Source organism: Heptranchias perlo, chromosome 25, assembly GCF_035084215.1.
Source record: "Heptranchias perlo isolate sHepPer1 chromosome 25, sHepPer1.hap1, whole genome shotgun sequence".
NCBI classification, from domain to species: domain Eukaryota; kingdom Metazoa; phylum Chordata; class Chondrichthyes; order Hexanchiformes; family Hexanchidae; genus Heptranchias; species Heptranchias perlo.
In genome coordinates this window covers 33,336,786-33,360,724 of record NC_090349.1, presented here as the reverse complement: position 1 = coordinate 33,360,724, position 23,939 = coordinate 33,336,786, and the positions used below count along the sequence as shown (strand labels likewise).

General features: G+C 42.2%; 2 protein-coding genes and 1 pseudogene across 2 annotated transcripts in view; all 3 read left to right on the top strand.

Moving 5' to 3' along the window:
• The first annotated feature begins 3,720 nt into the window (after positions 1-3,720).
• On the top strand, positions 3,721-5,232 carry acyp1 (acylphosphatase 1, erythrocyte (common) type). The gene has a single exon (XM_068006325.1). It carries the CDS (start codon positions 3,787-3,789, stop codon positions 4,090-4,092), a length of 306 nt encoding a protein of 101 aa, XP_067862426.1. The 5' UTR covers positions 3,721-3,786; the 3' UTR covers positions 4,093-5,232.
• A 2,151-nt stretch (positions 5,233-7,383) lies between these two features.
• On the top strand, positions 7,384-11,964 carry LOC137342395 (transmembrane protein 17A-like; annotated as a pseudogene).
• A 5,206-nt stretch (positions 11,965-17,170) lies between these two features.
• Positions 17,171-23,939, top strand: part of LOC137342189 (uncharacterized protein KIAA1671-like) — a 172,034-nt gene continuing 165,265 nt past the window's right edge. The window contains exon 1 of the mRNA XM_068005939.1: positions 17,171-17,237. The gene's annotated coding sequence lies outside the window, so the exon portion shown is untranslated. The remainder of the gene's footprint in view (positions 17,238-23,939) is intronic.

Sequence of the window (23,939 nt, the reverse complement as noted above, 5' to 3'; positions counted from 1 at the left end):
CAGGATATTAATATTGTACTTACGCTTATTACATCATGATTAGTGGACATCCAGTGACATTGTTCATGGTAAGTCAGAGGGTACACAGTTTTATGAGGACAGGAGTCTTATACCATTCAACACATAATATATATTATCAAAAATGCATTGAGCCTTAATTTTCTTTAACACCCATTCTGGAAATCATCAGAAACCTTTTCTTATTAAAAACTTTGAAAGATAGTACGACCTATAAATTTGGCTGCGCTCCGCCTGTTTTTCGGGCACTAACATCCGCAGATTTCTGGCCAGCTGGCTGTTGCGCCTCACCAGCTCCAACCCAATAAGGCCCAAGGCCCAATATCGGGGTCACCTCGGCCTCCCCATTCAAGCGCAGGGTAAGGGTATGGACCCTGCGCCACCAAGAATGGATGCACCCGAATTTCTGGACCTACAAGTCAGAGGTAGTCATGCTCAAGTTGTGTAGTGCTGTGGTCAGACCATCCATTGCATCCAGTTCCATTCACAAAGAGAAAGGCTAATCCATGGCATCAGAGGAAAGACTGAAGAAACTTGGGTTATTAAGCCTTCAAAGGAGGCAACTAAGAGGTGACCTAATAGAGATATACAGTAGTAAATTGTAAGGAAAAGATTGATCTGGAAAATTACTTCAAATTGAACAGAGTAGCTAGAGGATCTTTCTGGATGATTGAGCTAAGATGTGCCTTCAAGCTCTATATTTATCTTGTGATATATAAACTTTTGCAGCCACCACAAACATAACTGGTTTTTAGTATAATTTCATTTTTGTTAACACCCTGTCTGTATAAATATTTATAATGGAAATTTCCAATGTAAACAGTTGCTTATTAGTTTGTTGATGAACCAATCAAATCTCTCAAAATGCTTTCTCAAAAAAAAATCTTTCTCAGTAACTGAAATTTATAATGTCCAAAATAAGGCTTTAAACACTTTTTTAAAAATTACATATTCAAAAATAATATGATTATATTTCCCCACTGAATTCTCTTTTGTATCTCTTAATCCCTTAAAGTTTTTTAAATATAATCATGTTATTTACTTATATTGAGGCACCCTGTCAATATTCACAACCCCCTAGACCTCATTTCCAGTGCTCCCTTATTCTAGGTTGGTACGCAAAACTCCATAATCCCAGGATGAACCACCCTTCTCAATGCTCCCAGAACAAGAACCCTTCTCCCAGTAATCCCAAATCCCAAGACCTGCCTCAGTGTTTCGAGCAAACCCTCCATATTATTTTCAGAACCACAAAACTCTGTTTCCCCATGCTTCCAAACCCTGGGATATCCCTCCCCTCAAAGTATCCCCCAAGATCCCCCATCCTTTTACTGTCATGCCTTGTGCTTCCCCTCTGTGCTGATTTATCAGTGCCCTTCATAATACGACTTGGTTTTACACCTCGTTGTTATAAAACCTCCAACTCTCTATAAGCAATGCCACTGGAGATTTGCTAGTAATATTTACAGGATACTAATGGTGAAACCTAATGGTGAAATCCCAAAACTTGTACTGATCCAAAATAATTATTCCACGTTTTCCAAAGGCATAGGAAAGAGTAGGGTGGAGGTCTTGCAGAGAGAGTTTAAGGAGTTAAGTTCTAGATTTAAAGTGCAAGACCTTGAAACTACCAATTCAAGATTATTCCTGGTATGTGCTGGACACTTTAACAAGAGACCGATTAGATCTGTCAATACATGGCTAGAAAGATGGTATAGGAGCAGTGGTTTCAGATTCCTAGGACATTAGTTCTGGGACAAAGGGAAGTTCCAAAGGGGCTTCACCTAAACCGATAAAGTACCAATGTCCTCACAGATAGAGTAAACAGAGCAGTGGGGAAATTTAAACTAGTAAACCAGGGGAATGACAAATCTTAGAGTATATGGGGAGGGGTTAAGAAAAAGTATAGTGAAAGGATGGGTGTGGAACAACATACCTTAAGGCAGAAAGGAAAGAGTGAAGGATAGTGAAGGAAGGATTTTTTTTAAAGGGTGAATTCAAGAGTATGAATGGATCAGAATTGCTGTACAATATCATTTTCTGCAGTTGTGCTTCTACATCAAAGGAAAGAACCCCTTATAATCTGAAGACCCTCTCATGGTCTTCAATTTACCATGGAAACTGTGAGAACGCATCTCACATATTTACCCTCCAGAGACTGTTTCCAAGAATTACTTTCTTTTCTTTTAAACAGTCAACCCAGATTATATATATGTATGTTCCAATTTTGCAAGTTCCAGCTGCAGGAAATACAACAAAGGAGAGTGGCCCTCTTTGGCACCAAAGACCCATCCACCTTTTCAAGCCAGAGATCGAAGTTGCATGAGTGGAAGTTGCACAGCAAGTTAGTGCAGCCTTCCAGGTCCATTGTACCAGGGGACAAATGAGGAACAAGTTGGTATCAGGTAGGTGTACATATCTCTGTATACATGCTTACTCTTCCCATCGAAGGCATGACTCTAGTATTAATGTTTAGTTCCGCAGGTACAGAAAGATAGCATGCAGAGATCATTTTCCGCGTCTTGCAAACAGCAGCAGGTGGAGGGCACAATTTCAGTGGGGCACATAGTAGTTCAAAGTTCAGCTTGCAAAGAAGGCTGTCAGCTGAAAAAATGCACTAACTAATTTGCAAAGTACCAGCCATGGGAGGGAGGTAGTTAGGGAACAGAGGTGGTGGTTAGGATGCTCGGGTAGTTGTTAACATCTTCCTAAATGTGTTATGTTTACATGCTGTGACTTCACACAATCACAGAAAGAGGACCTGAACTTAAGATTTATAGAGGTGACTTCACCCTGTTTTGGTCATGAGTCTGTAGAATGGATTGGCGAGGGAAAGTTGGGAAGATGGGAAGTTGGTTGCCACCGCCCAGCAAGTATCCTTCACTTAATATATTTCACATATTCACTGTCTTCATCTTCACCCCAGGGTTTGCACTTGCTAACCAACTGCATGAAGCACAAAATGTCTTATGACTGTACTTCTCTTTGAAGACATTGTTTTGGAGATGTATTATAAATCACCTTTTGAGGAAGGTGAATCACAAGTCATAAGTGAGGGGGAGCTCATGAGGTAAGGTGGTGGCAGGAGCAGAAGCATAAATTTCTAGCCAGGCTGTGACACCAAGCTATATGACAAGGGATTGATATTCTGCTGGGTCTTCCTTCAGACAAAAGTTGATGCTGGAGCAAAGAGCATCATCGATCTTCTTTAGTTCCTCCACGAGCAGCCTGCAGCAGCTGACATGGGATGTGTAGCAGCGGACCACAGACATCACTTAAGTCCTACTTAGGGTTTAACAAAAATGCGGAGTTCAGTGGGGCATGTGACATTTTATGCCACTCTGAAAAATAAACATAAAATGAAATGATTAATGTGTATGTAAACTATAACTCGCTGTCATTACATTGTGCCCCTCCAGGTAATGTCAGCGGCACAACAGTACTAAAAAGGACGGCTCTGCCCCCCCCCCCTTCCCCCCTTCCATTTACCGGCCTAAACACTAGCCTTTACTCCAGACTAAAATCATTTGCAGGTAAGACTTTTTTTTCCCCCTTACAAACTAAAGGCACGAACGGCGTTTCAAAAATCCCGCGCCTCCGCCCTCGAACCTGCGCGGTGCGCACGCCGCGTGTGGGCGTGAAGGATGCTGGGATCCGTAGTCCTCCCCTGCGTCGTTGGGCACTCCAATTCCCAGAATGCATTCCTCCGCCGGATGCATTTCCTGGATGTGGCGGTTGCGAGGGCGCTTTTGCCCACTTTGAGTGGGGATGTCGTCCGACGACGAGGGCCACTTCCTCTCGGTGGATTATGAGGTGTTCGGGAAGGTGCAGGGAGTGTTTTTCCGGAAACACACGCAAAAAGAAGCAAAGCGGCTGGGCCTGGTGGGGTGGGTGCGGAACACGCCGCGGGGGACGGTGGAGGGCGCGCTGCAGGGCGCGGAGGCGCATGTGCGCTCCATGCAGGCCTGGCTCCGCAACACCGGCAGCCCCAAGTCTCAGATCGACAGAGTGGCGTTCACCAACCAGAAGCGAATCCAGCGGCTGGAGTACTCGGACTTCCAGATCATCAAATAACCACCCGGGACCGGGCCCATCAACTGATAAACACCCGGCACCGAATAACAAACACCCGCATTTGTGCTGACAGGATTCGGCGCCTCCCGTTTGTCCCGGTCCCTTCTCCGTGACTGGGGCCCGTGCCGATTCTGAGCGACAGCCGACGGTTATGGTTTTCAGGGCTTCCCGTCTCGCTGTGGCTGGCTCGTTGCTGCTCAACCTGCTGCACTTTCGATTCGGGTCCCATCTTTTGAATCCTGGGCTTTTGATTCCACTCCGCCACTCAGGTTATTTATGATCCCGGGCATATTGGAGCTCCTTTGGAAATACGTCCACATCGCCATCCTGATCCAGTTTTGCCTGAAGCCCAGTTTTACCGCGAATTAACTCGCTATCCCCAAAGTGTGTTCATAAGTTACTGTACCGATGTTAAAGATCTAATGTTGCAGTCATTCTTACAGTTGCACGTTAATATTCTCCGTTTCCTGGCGATATTCAGGCAGGTTCAAATTTGTGTTAAATGCTCTTGTCCGCTGTATAGCTGTTCTTGATTTTGGTTCTTCGGATTAGCGGGATCTCCCTCCAGTGTAGGTTCCAGCGCCTGACTACCATGGACAGATCCTTCATCGAGGGCTCCCGCCAGCAAGCCAGAGGAATCCCCTAAGTTTATAGCAATGGTAAACAATTTTACAACACCAAGTTATAGTCCAACGATTTTATTTTTAATCCCACAAGCTTTCGGGGGCTTTCCCCTTCCTCAGGCAGTGTGGAAAAGACACTAGCTTGTGGGATTAAAGTCCCCGAAAGCTTGTGGGATTAAAAATAAAATCGTTGGACTATAACTTGGTGTTGTAAAATTGTTTACAATTGTTAACCCCAGTCCATCACCGGCATCTCCACTTTATAGCAATGGAGTGAGCTCTTTCCAAACGGACTCGGGTTAGCAACCTCAACCTCATGGATTCTTATTTATTGCAATGTTTGTGTTGTGTTTGTTTGAATTGTTACATTGGTGGAATACTAAATAAAATATAGGCGTGTGTTTCTTATTCCAAATGGAAGCCACGTTTCAGCTTTTGCTTTATTTCCACGTTAAAACGTTTCATCTCGCATATGTAATACATATGTACAATAAAGTTTATATAAAAAGTTGTCGAAGATTACACTGTCAGCTTCGCTCAATTGAAAACACTTGCCTCTTAAGAGTTAAGTTTGTTGCTAGGTTATTAGCTGGCACCGCAGCGTAGTTAGTGCAGTAACTGTGAATGTTAATGTTCAGAGTGTCGTTAGTTCAGTAAATATGAGTGCTGCATTGTTAGAGGTGTCGTCCTCAGGACATGTTGAACCAAGGCTCCATCTCCCCGTTCCCGTGCTTCACGTGTATGTTCAAACATCCCATGGCACTATTCAAAGAAGACCATGAGGAGTTCTGGTGGTGTAGCTAACATTCCTCCCTCGATGAACTGATCATTCATCCAACTTCTGTTTGTGACAAATTGCCACGTGCAGAATAGTTGCCGTGTTTGCTCACATCAAAATAATTCGTTGTATGTGAAGCGATTCACTATTTGAGACACTTGAATATTTGATATGGAACATTATTTATTTGGGGCTGTGCCAATTAGAAATGCCACTATTTTGCAAAGTTTTAAGCGTTGCAGAAAATTGATTTGTGTGTCTGAAGCAAGAGTTCTACAGGGAGAACTTTCTGTTGCACTGAATGGGATTTCCAAGGGCATAAAACATCGTTGCTGTTTGAAAAAGTTTCTGGATTGGAGCTTAATTCTCAGAAATAATCTTTAAGTGACCTCACAGTCACGACGAGTTTAGTTGCAGGTGATAGTCTACGGTTGGAGTTACAACTCTGGCTGCTAAATTTGAGTTCTGAAAATAATTGAACTCTGGGGAGAACTTTCAACTTGGGAACGCCCGTTTTACCTCCAAAAAATGAGTGCTAAGGCACTGAAAGTTGAGTCCAGATCTCACATGCCTGATTCATGCACAGAATTTGCCAATTGCCATTATTTTAAATCGGGACTTCGCTTTGGCGTCCAATGCGCCTGCCTGAAATTGGCGGATGCCTACAGTATTTAAACATGTAAATTATGGTTCTGTGCTTGTTTTAGGATTCAAAAACCCTTTTCAACAACTAGCATCCTATTCGCCAATTCTAAATCAGTCACAGAAACCATGAGCGGGAACAATAGAAATAAAAAGCGGGATTGATATAAAACGGGCTGCCGATTCGCTATCACCCGTTTTACACTATCCAACAAAGTCAAACTTATCCCCTTAGTGTGCTGCTTTTGAGATTTTGGCTGCTGGAACGAATTTTGTGAGTCAGCACAGGGGGCTTTGACCAGGGGCTTCTGGCAAAATTAGTTTTAATGGGTTTGCTGCTCACACTGCTGTTGTAGCTGGAAGAGGAGAAGGAGCAGGTTGGAGTCCAGGGAACTGCAGTTGCACAGAGACAGATATATTAATCCTTTGTGGACTGATTCTAGTTCCATTGACAGTTTCTAATATTCTACTATATTGTGCTTCCCCATTCTATATCATCTGTAAATAATGTTTTTGTTCAAATATTTGTACACTGTATGTATTACTCTGATTGTGATTTTTTGCCTTGCGGAAGTGATGAGGTAATGTCATTGTACGAATGAGGAAACAAATTTTGGTTCATTACTGACTCTGCTTGTGAAAGCTACCATTTAGTTGTGACCATGAGAGCAGATGTTTGGAAAAAGCCTGAACTATAGCAGTATCATTGGAGACTGTAGTGACGAATGCAAAAATATAGCAGGTGAAGTAAGCAGCAGGAGAAGTACCCAAGGTTAAAGACCTCCTCACAGCCAGGCCAGTATTTCCAATGACACCATTTAAATATATTGTTGCTTGTCAGAAGTGTTTTGTGAAGATGTTATAAATATATGTAAAATACTTTTTTAAAATTTTGCTGGCCATTAGATCTTGTTGATAAGACAATATTGACAATTGCTGTACATATTTCAAAATTATCACAATAGCAATTACATTTAATGGTTACTACAACTACATTTGAAAGATAAAATTATGACTGAATAAAACAATCTCTTTATTAATGAAAGCTATGAGAACAATAAAGAGCTTGATTAATATACAAACTAAAATAATTATTTTAACAGAAATTTAGGTGAACATAAATACTGTGATACAAGCACTAAAAAATACTTAAGTGTATGAGAGTGTTGACATATGTCTGGTTTTTCTACTCCCCGTCCCGGAAGTTTGGTGTATTACTGATGAGCAGATGGTGCTGGGATTGTGAAGGATTTAATCCAGATGGAGCAGATTCCTTTACCAGCTATGTCTCTGTACTCTTCTCTGCCTCATAATATCAGATAGAATCTGACCAACTTCAGTGGATCTCTTTTCATCAGCAATAAAACTTGAGACTGTGGCGACAGATACAACAATATCCGAGGTAAGGCATGTTAGCAGAAACTTCAGGCTTAGACATGGAATTCCCAATCACAACCAGCAATAACTCGAAGAACATGACAGGCTTACAGAGAGAGCCCCAATGCACAGTGCTAGCAATAACCCAAAGACCTACAGACAATATAGACTTTAACAGGGAGCTTCCACATACAGAGTTGGCAATAATATAAAGACCTAAATTTGGTATATGTTTACGCAGGAGGATACAATACCAGCAATAACTTGGAGGTGAGTAATACAGGGAACTCCCGTATATAGTAATAGCAATAACAATCCAAAGAGTTATAAAGGATGATATAGTACTGGCAATAACTCAGATCTTCAGAACCTGAATAGCCTAATATTACAGATATAATACTACCAGCAACCCAAGGTCCCATAAGTTTTATATCAACATTGTAGTCTTATACATTGCACTGTTTACATATTGTACCATTCATATTGTAAACATAATTCCAGTACTTGCAGTAACTCAAGTACAAATTCTGTGCAGCCTTACACAGATGTTAAAATGCAAGCAGAAACTAAGATTTATAACTAAAAAGAAAGAACTTGCATTTATATAATGCCTTTCATGTCCTCAGTACGCCCCAAGGTGTTTAACAACCAATTAATTACTTCTGAAGTGTAGTCACTGTTGTTTTATAGGCAAAAGCAGCAGTCAATTTGTGCACAGCAAGGTCCCACAAATGGCAAATTATATAAATGACTAATCTGTTTATGGTGATTGTTGGTTGAGGGATGAATGGTGGCTAGTTACCACACTGACTTACAAAAACAAATGTGTGTTGATAAACCTGGAAAGTTTTCAAAATGGCTTCATAATAAGCAATGCCATGGGAGAATTGGCAGGGGTTAATATGCTGGCCTTTTCCTTCCGGCTGTGGGTTTTAATCTCTTCACTTGAATTTTGTTTGTCTGACATATAACAGAAAGAAAGAATAAGATTGGTTGTAAAAGAGTATTAAATGGTTTGAGACCTCAGGCACAGAGTAAAAGATTATTCAGTTATAGTAATGGCTGCTAGCCACATTTCACTTTTCACTGTGCAAAATCAGAATGTGTTAGGACTATCTTGGCTGTGATAAGCTACTCTAATAATCACCACAGCAAAAAGTTTAAAGATTCACTGAGTTGAGGTGTTTTCTGTTGACAGCTAATGAGATGATGTCCAGCCTCCCTTTGCAGATGGCTCTGTATTTCAATGTCTTCTTCTTTCCATTCTGGTGGGTGTCAGAAGTGGTCATGCTCAAACTTAAGGTGAGAATTTGTTCAGAGTGTCGATTGATACCACTCTATCAGCCAATGAGTTGGAGGTGGGGCGGGACCTACGGCAGGATTCACAGCAAACAAAGTCTACTTACTCAGCAAACAGTGTCCATTTAAGCAGCACACTACAGCAAACGGTCTACAGAGTCTATTTAAAAAGGGTCTATACAAACTACAGCAAACAGAACTGCTGACTGAAACTGCAGCAACAGTTTCCGATAAAAGCAGGGTGATTTCTCGAGCAAAATGCAGTGAGTGGAGGATAGTTCCATAATATAAATTGATTATTTCTCCAGCAAAATGCAGTGAGTGGAGGTGTGTCTTTTATAGCCGATGTTTTGATTTGTTAAAAGTCTTTGAGGCTGACAGCATGGTACATTGGAGCCATGGAATGTTCAGAGACAGATCTAATTTCCATTCTGAATTACCAATCGTGACCGATTGAAGTTCAATGCTACTCCAGTAAGAGAAAGCTAAGATTAGGAAAACAATGGCCTAGAAACTGGTTCATGCCGGCAGGTAGAGAGGGGGCAATCGGGAGAGGGGTGATCGGGAGAAGGGAAGTAGCGATCGGGAGGGGGGTAATCAGGAAAGGGGGACATGCGATCTGGAAGGAGGGAGGGAATCGGGAGAGGGCTAAGTGGAGGCTGGTAACAGCCTTTAGCACTGCGGTGGAGCCGGGAGGAGCTCTCCACTTAACCCAACATTGGGGCTCCTCCATTTGTCCTACTGCAGAAATTAAGTGTGTTACAGTATAGATATTTCTCAATTTTGAAGTTAAACCTGATTGAGATGCTCCTCATTCCTGATTGATAGATCAAACTGAATTATAGTGTAAGGAATCTTACAACACCAGGTTATAGTCCAACAAATTTATTTTAAAATCACAAGCTTTCGGAGATTATCTCCTTCGTCAGATGAATGAATGAAAAGGTTCTCAAATCGCATATCTTATACTATGTTGGGACAGCATCACACCAATCAAAAGGTGTCGTTGTTATTCAAACAGGCCAGTCACGGAGAACAGCACGTCCCAGTACACTAGATATACATTGTGTCTATTATACAGGCAGGCAGAAAGAAACTCAAAATGGCAGAGAGAGAGAGAGAATTTTAAAAAACATATAAATTTTTTCCCCCTTTTTGCTGGTGGGGTTACGTGTAGCGTGACATGAACCCAAGATCCCGGTTGAGGCCGTCCTCATGGGTGCGGAACTTGGCTATCAACTTCTGCTCGACGATTTTGCGTTGTCGTGTGTCTCGAAGGCCGCCTTGGAGAACGCTTACCCGAAGATCGGTGGCTGAATGTCCTTGACTGCTAAAGTGACCCCACCAGCAAAAAGGGGGAAAAAATTTATATGTTTTTTAAAATTCTCTCTCTCTCTCTGCCATTTTGAGTTTCTTTCTGCCTGCCTGTGTAATAGACACAATGTATATCTAGTGTACTGGGACATGCTGTTCTCCGTGACTGGCCTGTTTGAATAACAACGACACCTTTTGATTGGTGTGATGCTGTCCCAACATAGTATAAGATATGCGATTTGAGAACCTTTTCATTCATTCATCTGACGAAGGAGATAATCTCCGAAAGCTTGTGATTTTAAAATAAATTTGTTGGACTATAACCTGGTGTTGTAAGATTCCTTACATTTGTCCACCCCAGTCCATCACCGGCATCTCCACATCATGAATTATAGTGAACAGTTTTGTACTGACTGATCTCTGTTTCTCCCCATCCCCTCTCCGGAGCAGTATAGCCTGTTACCAGGATACTACCAGTGCCTGCTGATGGCGGCTGTGATATTTCTCACACTGATTGAATGTGTCCGGCTTTCTCTAGGTTACATAGGAAACTTGCAGGAAAAGGTGAGTGAATTAGAAATGACAATTAGTTGAAGATGTTTTTCTCTGGCTGCTTCTCCAATGGCTCCCTGGGTAAGTGCACCACTTGATGTACCAGGTGTTCCCCAGTTTAAGGGGTATGTGTGTGTGTATAAGCCAATTGAGGACAGGATCCCACTCAGCTGTGATGTTCCCTTTGGTTCGATAGCTTGCCGACACTCATAGTGTAGCCTCACACATGAAGAATGGCTACTTGGTCGAAGGGCAGCCAGTGCCTGTAGAACCGTACCTTAACATGATTCAGCACCTTCGGGGGAGGAAGGGATAAATAGTTTCTCTCTTAAATGTATTTCTTGTTTCATTTAGTAATGCTGTTTTTCTCCATACGCCATGTACCGTTTCCAAATTGGGAGGACAAAAAAGCAACATCCTCCCAGGCCTCTGCTGGAACTGAACAGTTGGAGGAGCAGCCAGGAATTACTCCGAATCCAAGGTCACCTCCTCTTTTGTTGGGAAATGCAAGCTCCTACTCAGCCAGCCTAAATAGGAAGCACATCAAGCAGGGAATTGTGTCACTCTGTTACCTATATTCATTAAGGAAATATCCATAGAATTGCAGAAGATGTTACCCCGATGTGTTTTACCATGTTTCCTTTAAGATCAATGAGGGTAATTCAATTGTTGGACTGTATAACTGGTTATTCAGCATCCGAAAGAGAAAGATGTTTTGGGCCTTGCTCTTCAGCAATTTGTGCTTTACTTCAGATTTCTAGCATTCATGATTTCTGTCTCTCCAAATGTAATCACGTTGTATTATGTGAATTTATAATTGATTCCAGTGCTGTTTGTTGCAGAAAGAGAACATATTTAAGCTTTGTTTAAGAGTTACAGTTATTATTATTGTGTTCTAGTTATTAATTCTGCCATTTGGATTTTGCCCTGCAGCTGCCAGAGTTAGCTGGATTTTGGTTGCTGTCCTTTGTAATTCAGCTGCCCATTATTCTCTTCCTCCTCACTGATGAAGCCATTATCATCTTGCCCCTGGAGCAGGCTGTTCATATTCTCTATTTCATCTTCCTGGTTTTCGAGTTGGTTGCAGCATTCCAGGTGCTAAGGGAAATGACAAACCACTTGGCAATACGCTTCTACCTTCGGCAGTTTCAGGAGTCAGAATGTCCACCACGGCACTAAAGGAACCAAGAAACTGCTGTTCCATATGGGAGTAACTCCATTTCCAAAGTTTAGGGGGGCAAGAACCTCCAAGTGTTTTGACTCTTCTAACCATGGTATCCATCAGACCCAGCCCCATCAGTGTTTCTGTGAGATTGCATCATTGGAAAGTTTTAAGCTTCTGTGCCACTATTTTTGGGTGAAGGCTGTGCAAGAACACTGATGGTCCTTCCTGTGTAATGTCGAGTGTTTCACCAGCTGAGCAGGACTATAGTGTAGGAAAGAGTCCAGGGTCTATGCTATTAACAGACAGAAAACTGCCATTATGATTTTTTAAAATAAATAACTCCAGTTCCCTTGTGAAAGATTTTCACTAAAATTAAATTGCTTGTGTTGTGTGTATGAATTTTCTATTTTGTATATTGCAGACTTTTTTCCAGTTTCCTCCCTTTGTCCCACCTCTTCCTGTGTGATTCTAGACAGTGAGTGCTATTCAAGTGTGTGGAAGGCTGTCGGCTAAACTTGAACCTAACCCCTAACTGGAATGGGTCACTGGAGAGCATTTGGTAATGAATACCCTCGCCAACTTTTGTTTTATTTCCTAGCACAGAGACATTGGGCTAGACTTTTAGCCTCTGCCTCCGCTGCCCCTCACCCCCCGCCCACCACATAAGACAGTTTTTCAGCAGATCTGCGGCAGAAAGCAACTCAGGGACTGTGTTTCTGCCTGACTGCTTCTTTCCACCGGCTGGCTTCAACAGCAGAAACTGCGCCCACCCCCAAGACACACAAATGAAAGAAACATGGCCTTCGCCTTGTTTCCTATCATTTGCACTACAGGAATACTGTCTGCCAGATGTGCCCTAGTATTTGAGTGAAGGGGCACAGTAGCAGAACTGGAAGAGGAGCCTGTGCAAGCTCTATAAGTCCTGCCATGCACAGGCCCTACTGAGAAAATTTGAAATGTCAAGTTTTTTTAAAAAATGTTATTGCACAGGCAATATGCTGGCTGCCTCTTTCTCCCCACTCTATGGCACATCTCTACCGCAGACTAGCACGTGCATGGCTCAAGCTTACGATGCTGAGTGCTCCATGATGTCATTGATGTTGCTCAGACATTTATTCCAAATCTTAATTAATTTTGGACATTCCAAAGGTTAGTTATTAGTTTTACACAGAGTACACCCACCTGATAATAACAGGCTGCTATTTCCAAATAGGTTTACCTTACCATGAATGAAAATTTGAAAGCGGATCCCATATACTTTAAATCATTTCCTATTCTCTTCCATCTCTGCACCCCAGTAAATATCAAACGAATGACATGCTTTCAGAGAAACCCATATAGTATTTTCATTTTTGAAAAAAATTCTCCCATTGTAACTTCTTTTCCTTATGCCTCTTTAGTTTCCGAATAAACACAAATACACATATATGCATGTACGCACTTATTTACATGTACATGTACAAACACGTTTGCACACATGCACATGTATACATGTGCACCTGTGTATAGAAACACATGCACACAACACTGCTATCTGAACTAACCTAAAATTGAAGCCTTTATCCATAAGTTAGAAGGTATAGCAGTGGTTGCAATGATGGAAGTCATCTTTTCTCCTTGTCTTCAGCTATGTCTCTCCTTTTTTCCCTCCCTACCACCTGTGCCACCCAACAATAGTTGTCACCCTTTCCCAAGTTCAAAACCAAACAGGGCCTTGTAAGGATAAGGCAGGGGCTGGGATTATGGTCTGTATTTTGAGATTTGCCGATGGTGAAAATTCATCAAAAAACCATAAAAACCTCAGAAATTAAAGCTTGCACATCATGTGGAAGTGGAAAATGTGGACTTTAAAGGATAAATTCACCAATCTCATACTCCCAACACAAGTGTTTAAAAACAGAAAATGCTGGAGAAGTTCAGCAAGACAGGCAGCATTTGTGGAGAAAGAAAGAGTTAATGTTTTAGATGTATTTCAGGCCCACACGTTTTTGAAGTGTGACTCCCTTTGTTTTACAACACGGATCTTTGGTGTCTGGTTTACATTTGGGATATTTCTAGATACCTTACTCACAAACTGGACAGGTTTAAACCTGAACCAGTATTTCCACACTGAGAGGGCGAGCGGATGAAACTAGAATCAGCATTTATACACTGAGAAGGCAAGTGGATGAAACTAGACCGAGTATTCCCACACTGAGAGGACGAGTGGATGCGACCAGACTCAGCATTTAAACACTAAGAGGACACAATAACCTCCAAGTTTCCCTCCAATTCACACACCATCCTAATTTGGACATAGTCTTTCATTATCGCTGGGTCAGTATCCTGGAATTCCTTACGTAACACATCGTGGGAACATCCATCACCACAAGGACAGCAAAGGTTCAAGAAGAAGGCCCACCATCATCTTCACAGGGCAACTAGGGATGGGCAATAAACACGGCCTTGCCACATCCCAAGAACAAGTTTTTTTTTAAAATCAGATGAAACCAGACCAAGCATTCTCAGACTGAGAGGGCACATGGGGAAATAAAACAGACTCAGTAATCCCACACTGAGGGAAGACATGTGAAACCCGACCTAGCATCTCCTGTACTTAGAGGACAGGTAATGGAAACCTGACCCAGAATTCCTTCACTGAGAGGACAGGCACATAAAATTTGAGCCAGCTTTCCCACAGAAAGGATTGGCAGATGATTTATTTTCATACTTCAGTCAGTTGTCACTCTTGATATACCCTCTACGTGCTACAGAAAAGCTTTGGAGACTCCAAAGCCAAGGGAAGAGGAGAATATACATTTCAAGAAGGGAGTTTTACAATAAAAGTAAAGGTCAGAAAAATAGACTACAGCAGAGTCAATGAAAGTAGGTATTTCACCAAAGTCAAGCACAGTCTGGCATTTCAATGTAACATTTGCATTCAGATACTGCAATGTGATACTTACAGTCAGGCACTTCAACATGATATCTACAGTCAGACGCTTCAATGTGATATCTACAGTCAGACGCTTCAATGTGATGCCTACAGTCAGACATTTCAACGTGATGCCAACAGTCAGAAACTACAATGTGATACCTACCATCAGACCCTACAAGGTGATAACTAAGGTCAGACATTTCAATGTGATACGTACGGTCAGACACTTCAATGTGATACCTATAGTCAGATTCTTCAATGTGGTACCTACAGTCAGACACTACAATGTGCTACCTACGGTCAGAAACTACAATGTGATACCTATGGTCAGACCCTACAATGTGCTACCTACGGTCAGATACTTCAACGTGATTCCCACGTCCCCATAAAATAATCTCCGAAAGCTTGTGATTTTAAAATAAAACTGTTGGACTATAACCTGGTGTTGTAAGATTCCATACATTTGTCCACCCCAGTCCATCACCAGCATCTCCACATCATGCCCATAAAATAGCACTATGAAATAGCAGCCCCTCACTTTTGTGGTAGCACAAAATGGGGAATTGTGAATCAGCAGCACATTTTACACTCACGTGATTTTCTTTTCCATTAAAGTCAATGGAAAACAAAATTGGGCAGAGTGTAAAATGGACTGCTGGTTCACCATCGCCCATTTTGCACACCCGCCCAAAATGAATTTCACCCCCTATACATTCTGACTTGTTGAGTAACGTCATGATCTATATATATATATAAAAGGACTCGTGTATAACATGCTCTTCCTGTAAGTATCACACTTAATTCTTATTACCCTTCAGATGTGAAACTTTATCATATTCTCAGTTCATCGTGAGCAAAATCATGTGAGATCTACTAATATATATATGTAAAAAAATCTTGCAGCTAGCACGCACCTGTCACATGCCAAATGTTACAGACCAGACTTCACATTTCAAAGTATTGCACTTTGTTACAGTCACTTATTGTCTCACAGTCTGAAAGTTACAGTTACAATTGCCTCTGATTGTCTTTAGCAAATTCTAAGTAGCTTCAATTATCTGGATTTGCCTAATAAGTGCAATGACCTTAAACGAAGGCCAGCAGAAAAACATCACAACTGCACTCCTGACCCCAGGCTATGAACAATGCTATGGGAGATCTGATAGAAAATATGCAATATAAATTTCATAGGGCAAAAACTCTATTTTGACACCTACATCCCAGCTCACACCCTTTGACTTTGGCCTAATGTGCTGCCCCCTCTCCCTGTGCTCCACAATTGACAACAAAGCTTTCAGATGTCTTGGTTCTGCACTCTGAAACTTTCTCTCTAAATCTCTGCCATGCTACTTTTCTGTTTGCTGTTAAAAGCTTCCTAAAACACCTATCACTTCTACCTATGTGTCCCTCACCTCCTCTAACCCTTTTGATGCCTGTTCTTCCTATTTTTCTTTCTTGATGCACCTTGGGACATTTACTGCCTTAATGACAATAAGGCAGTAAAGCACATTTAAGTAGTTGTTGACAACTATTCCACTTGGCAGATTACTCCATCATTCTTTGAATAAAGGAGTTCTTCCTAATATCTGTTTTAAAATTTTCTTTTTGTTAATTTAAATTTATGCAGCAAAGCTCAAGAATTTTAAGCATGCAGCAGCTTATAGCAGCCACAGCATGTTTGGAGATCAAGAGGAGCGATGTGGCATCCAGATTACAGTTTTGCACAGAGGTTGAAAGTCAGATTTTTGGTATGGTATCCAGTTTATATTTTACCAATTTCCCAGACAGCTCACTCAAAAATTACCATCCAGTCCAGTCCAAAACTGGGCAGGTACAACCTAACCATATCTGATAAATGGGGTTGCCATCCATCTGAAATTTCTAAAATTACTTTAAATTGGACACCAACATTTTTTAAAACAGAGTCTCATTGTTCCCATTGATGGAGGTATTGGTTACGCAGGCTTTCAGTTAATTTTCACCAGGAACAAAATGAACACCAAAACCCGAGCCACCATCCCTTTTTTGCCAGTTACGGGTTTTGACAAAAGGTGACAGCCCTATCTCCATGTGGATCCCAGATTGTTTATGCCATTAATTCTGCAGCTGGCTGTTGTAATTCTCAGTTTTCCCACTAGAGTATGATGTTGTTTGTGGCAATTTCTCAGTTCCTCCACAGTTAGCAGGTTGTTGGTTTGGATTGGGTTCTTTGTGGCCATGGTTGCAATTCTGAGCTGCTCCAGCAGAGTATGTTGTGTTATGTTTGTAGCCCTGGATTTCTTTTATTGTTTGTTTTGTTTTGGGTTGGGAGCTGACGGCTTGTCCCTCCTCCCTTGGATTTCCTCCAGCAGAGTAGGTTGTCCCAGGTTGGCCACTCTGGGAGGAGGTGAAGGGTCAGACTCAGGCAGGTGGAAATGGTGGAAGCCGGAGGAAGGCACTGAGGAGGTTGCAGCCCAGGGGAAGCGCCACGTTTCTCAGGTAAAGAATGAAAATTTTAGGTAAAGAGAAAGAAAAGCAGTTTGATCCGAGGGACAACGTTGTGTTTGGGGACGAGGACGTTGGGTTTGGACATTCCTTGATTTTCATTGTCCCGAGAGCTTTCAAGGAAGTGAAGTTTGTTTGGGAAAAAAACCTTTTTGAAAATGTAATGTGGAGAGCTTGGCGATTGCAAACTGCTGGGGGGGGGGGGGGGGGGGGGGAATGTTTTTATTTACTCCGCATGCTGGAGCAGTCCCGGGGCTCTGTGTCTGGAGCAGTCCCGGGGCTCTGTGTCTGGAGCAGTCCCGGGGCTCTGTGTCTGGAGGTGTCCCGGGGCTCTGTGTCTGGAGGTCGGCAGCTTTCCCGGGTCACTGCCCCTGACTTGGAGCCAGGCGATCTCGCCTTTTTTTTCCTCTTCTGAACCTCTCCCACTCCCCGGCTACGAAGGGGTTTTATCCCCCGCACTGTGTAAGACGCTGGGGCTAAATCTAAAGGGGGGCAGACAAAGGGAATGACCAAGAGTCATCGGCAGCGAGAAACTTTAAAAAAAAAATCTCTTCTCTTTGTTGTGTTGGGTTTGCATTTCACACAAAGCCAGAAAGAAACTGACCTCAGCCTTTCATATAGTGAACAAGAAATCGGTTTCTGCAATCTTCATGGAGTGTTCAAAAGACGGTATTCGTCTCCTTTGGATTTTTTTTAAAGGCATGGATAGACCTGGTTGTTAATAAATTGAGATCAATCAGCAGTGTGTCTAAAATAGGGTCTGTCTCTCTCTCTCTTTCCCTCCCCCACCAAAGATAGAATAATCACTACACTGTGTATTGTTCTGGGACTTGGAGCAGATTGTAGGTTTAGCTGTAGGGCCTGAATGCAATCTGTCCATAATCCTAAAATACATTGTAATGGTTTTGCAACGCCTCTGTTTTTCATTGTATTAAGCATTTTGTATGAATTTATTTCATTTAAAAACTGTTTTCTCATGGTGTGGGAGAAGGGGGATCTTGTATTGTAACTTTTCCCATTGAAAGCAAGATGAGTGTATTCTAAAAATTCTGCTAGGGTTAGATGCATCGTTTTCTCTGGATATTGAGATTTGTGGATGGGATTAGGTAAAGGAGATTTTTTGGAGGGGGGGGGGGAAATCAGCCTGTGTGTGGATTTTTATTAATATCCTGTCACACTGGCCTCTGAGGTACTGTTCTGTTTCTCTCTTTATTCAGGGTAACTCCCTTGACTAAGCCTTTCCCCCAGTGCCCAATTGTTATATGAAACCACTAATTTAATATGGTCATGCTTCAAATCCATTGTGTTCTTGTGACAGTGCAAGGGGTTTACTCCCCCTGTGATGTGTTTGTGTTGGGGGTAGTTAATGGTCTTGTGATTTATAGTGTGGTCTGAACTCTTCTGTGTTACAATCTTGTAAAAGGCTGCTGCATGTGTTTTGCTGAAAGTGCTGTCACTTGTTCTGTAAAGTTATTTAATCCTAACAGGACATCAGACAGTGCATTTTATTCTGCTCCACAAAATGGTCTTGTGGCTGAATAACTGAACCATGCAAATCAAGATGGCCAAAGTTTGATGTCTAGTTGTCTAGTTTGTCCTGAATTAGCTAATCTCAGTAAGGGTGTGAAAGGAGTACTACAATTGACCTCTGTTTTAGGTGGGGGAAAATCAGTCAAGGTGCTACCTTCTAATGGTGATCCCTATTCCACATTTGCACATGTGGATGTAGAGTGAGCACAGGATCGGGTTAGCTGTGATGCTCCTGTGGTCAAATAGCCGCTCTAACCTTTCATATAAAGGATGGTCATATGGCAAGGTACAAGAGGGCCAGCATGCATTTGGAGCTGTACCTCTGCAAGGAGTCAACATCTCTGGTAAAAAAAAAAAGACGGGACACAAGATTAGCAGGAAAAAAGCTTGTTACTGCCATTCACGTGTTGCTGTCTGTAACTGAGATTGATAACAGCTGTAGCAACTCTCCTGTATGGACTGCGTCTGTAACAACTGAGGCCTAAAACAGCTGTATTATTTCACCTACGTAGAGTCTGTGTAACTGAGACTGATAACAGTTGTACCATCGCACCTACACAGACCTTTGGTCTGCCTCACATAATGCGCTAATGTGCAGCTTGTCTGCAAGTGGGAATAATTCGATTGAAGGCATTTGGATAGTTCAGTGAAATTATAAAGTAAATACCCTGCATTGCCATATAACAGGAAAGCATGTTTGGCATATGCCTTGTCTGTAGGTAATATTACGAGTTTTGGACAGAACCATTAATCTGTCATTTTTGATATTCCTTCAGTTTTCTTTGCCTTGTTCAGCTTTTATTGCTACTAATCGTTCTGAAATGGAAGTTTTATTTGAAGGATATGGCCTGCTGCACTGGCCAGTGAAGAACCCACAATCCCATCGTGGTGGATTCCTGATTTCATCTATTCTATTTTGAGAAGGTGCTGAATGGAAACAGGAGTGGGATCCTAGTCCGTGGTGTATGTTTCCTGTGTCCAGTTGCTGAGCGCTATTGGTTACAAAGTGAGAGCAGGTTGCTGACTTGGCCTGCTCAGTTAAGGTGAGGAGCAGGGAGACCTGTAAAAGGAAAGGGCGGAGAAAGCAGAAGAGAAAAATAATTGAATATAATTGCAGCTGTGGATCTAATCTGTTCGGTCTTTTATAGTATGTTAAATAATTAAGAACAGTTCTTGTGTGCATCACAAGGACCTGGATGAACAACATATTTTCATATCTAGTCATATGTTTGGCAAATGAGTCAAGTGATTTTGTTAAGATATAAAGTTCTGCTGCTCCTCCTTCATTGTTTTTATCTTGTGGGTGTTTTGTGGTGTTTAACCACATTATGCACGCAAGGTAATCCATGTTCCTCTATGGGCGCTTTAAAAGATAAATATGAAGAGAAATGAATCAGTTGACGTGAAACATGAAATCTGCGAGTTGTAACAGCAAGCGTGGCACAGAAATATCTCCATTGACTGTCATGCCTGAAAGCGGCATAGAAACTGTTGTGAAAACACTTGTGTTACTTCTGTTGTTACGGGAGGTTTCCCTGGTGGATTTTACCAGTCAGTGTGAAATAAATTAGTTCTTTGTGTCTCTCATGTCAAATCCCAGCTGCCTGTGGTAAAGCTTCAGTGTCTGGTTAGTGACTTTCATTGACGACCTGGGCATAGTGGGGGGCCTTTCCATATGGGGAAATCATGGGCACGGACTTTGACCTTTTGGTCTTCAACAACAATATGCTATGGTAATATTCCACTTGGTTTTTTTTTGGGGGGGTGGGAGGATGGGCTGGCATGTTCCATCTCTTTCTGCACTTTGTCACAGAGTACGAGTTCAAACTCCTGGTAATTCCATGCACGGGGAAGGGAGTTACGAGAGAGGGTCACTGCATGGGGGCTCGCGTGTCCTTCCTAGCAGCCAGCTGTAGAGCAGTATCGGTTGAAGGCTGGGGCAGTCAGTCCTCTCTGATGGGGGAAAATACAGGAGTTCTTGGTGGTCCTGAAGTGTCGAGATACGAGAATATTGACCCTAGAGTGCAAAATGACAGCACTCACAGAGACTGATGATCACTGGAGGTGAAAGGGGATGGCTGAAGGAGGTTTGTAGAAAAAGTTGAACGCAGGCTGGGAATTTTTAATGTAAGTAATGCAACACTGGTTTTTCCCAGCAACAGATCACAATAGAATTGGGTGTTTCCAGCTTTACATTTTTCTTTTTCCTGTTTTGTAGCTGGTGCCCTGTTGAAAACTCTGCAACAGAGCTCCTTTTGTTTGTTTTTGTACCGTGACCACTAGCTACTAAAGATGTTCTGATGTATATTCACGATTGCAAGAAGTCTCACAGCGCTGTGTAGGTGACAATGTGACCCACAGTAATTGAGGGGCCTCCATAAGACACCGTGGCTCAGAGTGAAACCGTAGGACAGTGTTACTCATATCTTGTTGCGGGCCACAGTCCCAGCCAGCGTCTTGCCTGTGGGCTGCTGTCAGCAATGTTGCACCATGGGAGTCATTTCAATCATGCCACTGTGAACAATTGCCAATTAGGTCCAGGCCCAGAACGCCTACTGGAAGCATTCCCTTGCCTGCTTTTGTTGGAGAGCAAAAAAAGGAGAGAGAAGAGCATTGAATCACAGTTCACCCAATATCCAACAACTGGTAAGGCCACGAATAGAGATCTGATATCCATGCAGCAGCAAGGCTTCCAAGGGCCCTTCATAATGGGGTGTTGGGTCACAAATGGCCCCTGAGCAATATTATAAATCTTACTGCCATAGAGGTGACATTTCTGGTGAAGGAACAGGTCTAATGGTCTGATGCAGCATTCTGATTAACAATACAATTACTCTGCAGATCTCTTACACCACCATCCTGGATACTGTTGGTTAGACAGCATTCGTTTTGCTGAAGCCACTCGTGCTGAGGAATTTGGGTAGATTCACTTATACACCACATGCTTCTTAATGCAGGGGACAGCATTCTTTCACTAAGCAACTTCAGCTACATCAAGGAGCATGAGTAATGAGTTGACTGTCAAAACTGAAGTTAGCGCTCCCTGCTTAGAACAGGAGTTTAGCTAACTGGTAAATATCATGGGGCAGTGAATGGGGAAGCATGAAATCTCTGACCTTTGGATGGATGGGGAGGAGGGTTGGTACACAGGTACTCTGTAGAATTTTTCCCCTCACGGTCAGAAATTGTTGAGTCTTTGCTGATGATTGGCATCTTCTCTCAATGATCTAGCTGAGCCTGTGCCCTTGACATGTTTCAGTGCACCAACCCGCTGTGCTGCCATACCCGGTTACCCTGGGGCGTAGCAGCCAAAAAGATCAGGAACACAATTACAACATTGCCTGACTGTCTCCTGGCATTTCTCTGTTTACAAACTTGATAAAGTTACTGGACAGTGAAAAGTCTTCAATGGAAGGGTTTAAAAAGTTCTGTTTCACTGAACTGAGAATATTCTGTCCATCATTTTGTGTGGTTAATTTAGATGCATATTATTCAGCCAAATTGATTCATAAAATGATTTTCCAGTTGTCGTCTTCTGTTTCCTTTTAGAGTTGCAATTGATACCACTCAGTTCTCAAAGGATTAACTGATTTCTGTGTTGTAAAATTTCTGGAGGACTATATTTGAATAAGTCAAACCACGTGCTGTGAGTGTGTTTTTCTGTGATAAATGTTTATGTAGTTAACTTTTACTTGTAGGATATTTGTTGATTGTGATGTGATTTTTTTTTTGTGCTGGGGAGGGAGTTGTGATTCCTCTATGCCCCACATAATTTTCACTTTTTTTTTATTTTTGTGACATGCCTTGAGGTGTTTTCTATGAAGTGAGGAATGTTGCATCAGTGTTTCAGAGAACAGCCTACATGTTAGGAATCCTTCCACGTGTGCGCGTGTGTGTGGTTTTGTGGTACATGTTGGGAATCTCTCTGCGAGGTATGATTGTGTTGGCCGGTGATATTTCATTTCATGTGATGTGATTTGAAGCATTTTAATTTTTGCGACCGAGGAAGATGAAGGCCAAAACACCTTCAAGGAAGTGCCGACTTCATACTAAGTTTGGGCTTTATTGGTGGGAGAGAATCTGTATTTTATACCTTTGTCTTCGAAGAGATTGCACATAGCGTTACTAAGAGGTGACGATAATAGGCTCACACCAGAAACCGGGGGGGGCAACCTCTGACAACTGAATCTAGGAGCTCAATATAATGATTGGTATCTCTGATCAAACTCTGTTCTGAAACATTTCATACCTAAATTACTACACGTAACGAATAATGCAACAGGTTCCCCAGTCCTAGTCACAAACATCTTGGAAATTAATTAAATCAGTTTAATAATTGTAAAAAGACAAATCTCTCCAAGCAGGGGCGACAAAGGAGATAGCAGAATGTGCACCAGTGCTGCTATCTGGCTGCTTCTCCCAGGTTGGGTCAAAGATTGTGCATTATGTTTACCTGTACTGGATTAACTCTCTCTCCTGGTTGGAGATTTTCTTTTTTGCAGTCTCTCTTTGGTTCTTGGCGAATATAGTGACCTTGCTGTGACCCCACTGTTACCATCTAGAAACGGGGGACGTTAAGTGTCCTGTATTAATAAATGGTTAGACAGACCATAATGCAACCTTGGAACTGATTGCATTGAGGAGTTTGGAGGCTTATTGTAGTTATCTTGGAGTGAATTAGAGGCTGGAATCTAACTGAGGTATTCAGATGGATTATATATAGAATAATAGATATTTGGGAGTGAGTTACAGACTGGAATCTAATCGAGGGGTTTGACTGATGTCCTAAACCATAACAGTGAGGCTGGGGAATACATTGTATATGTGGCATCACCAGCATCCAAGTTATAAGTAATAGCAAAAATTGACTTACTTTGCTCAGTATGTTAGTCCAGGCAAATGTTTCCCTCTCGGAGGGAGGGAAGTAGAGAGAATTGGGAAAGTCAGTACAAGCAGTTGTTTAGATAGTGGTATGGTAAAGTCTGAGGGTGATTGGCTGCTGGCCTCTCGGCTGAGGGGATTGTGTGTGGTATGGGAGGAGAGACCTTAATAAAAGGAGGAGAGAAGGTTTGGTTCAGTCAACTATGCAACAGTGTTGTGCTTTACTAAACAGATATTCAGTGTTGGGGTTAGAGGTACAGGGATGTGTAATTTAGAGCATACTTC

Excerpts from the sequence above, each read along its gene's own strand:
- acyp1 (XM_068006325.1), top strand. The coding sequence starts at position 3,787 with ATGTCGTCCGACGACGAGGGCCACTTCCTCTCGGTGGATTATGAGGTG.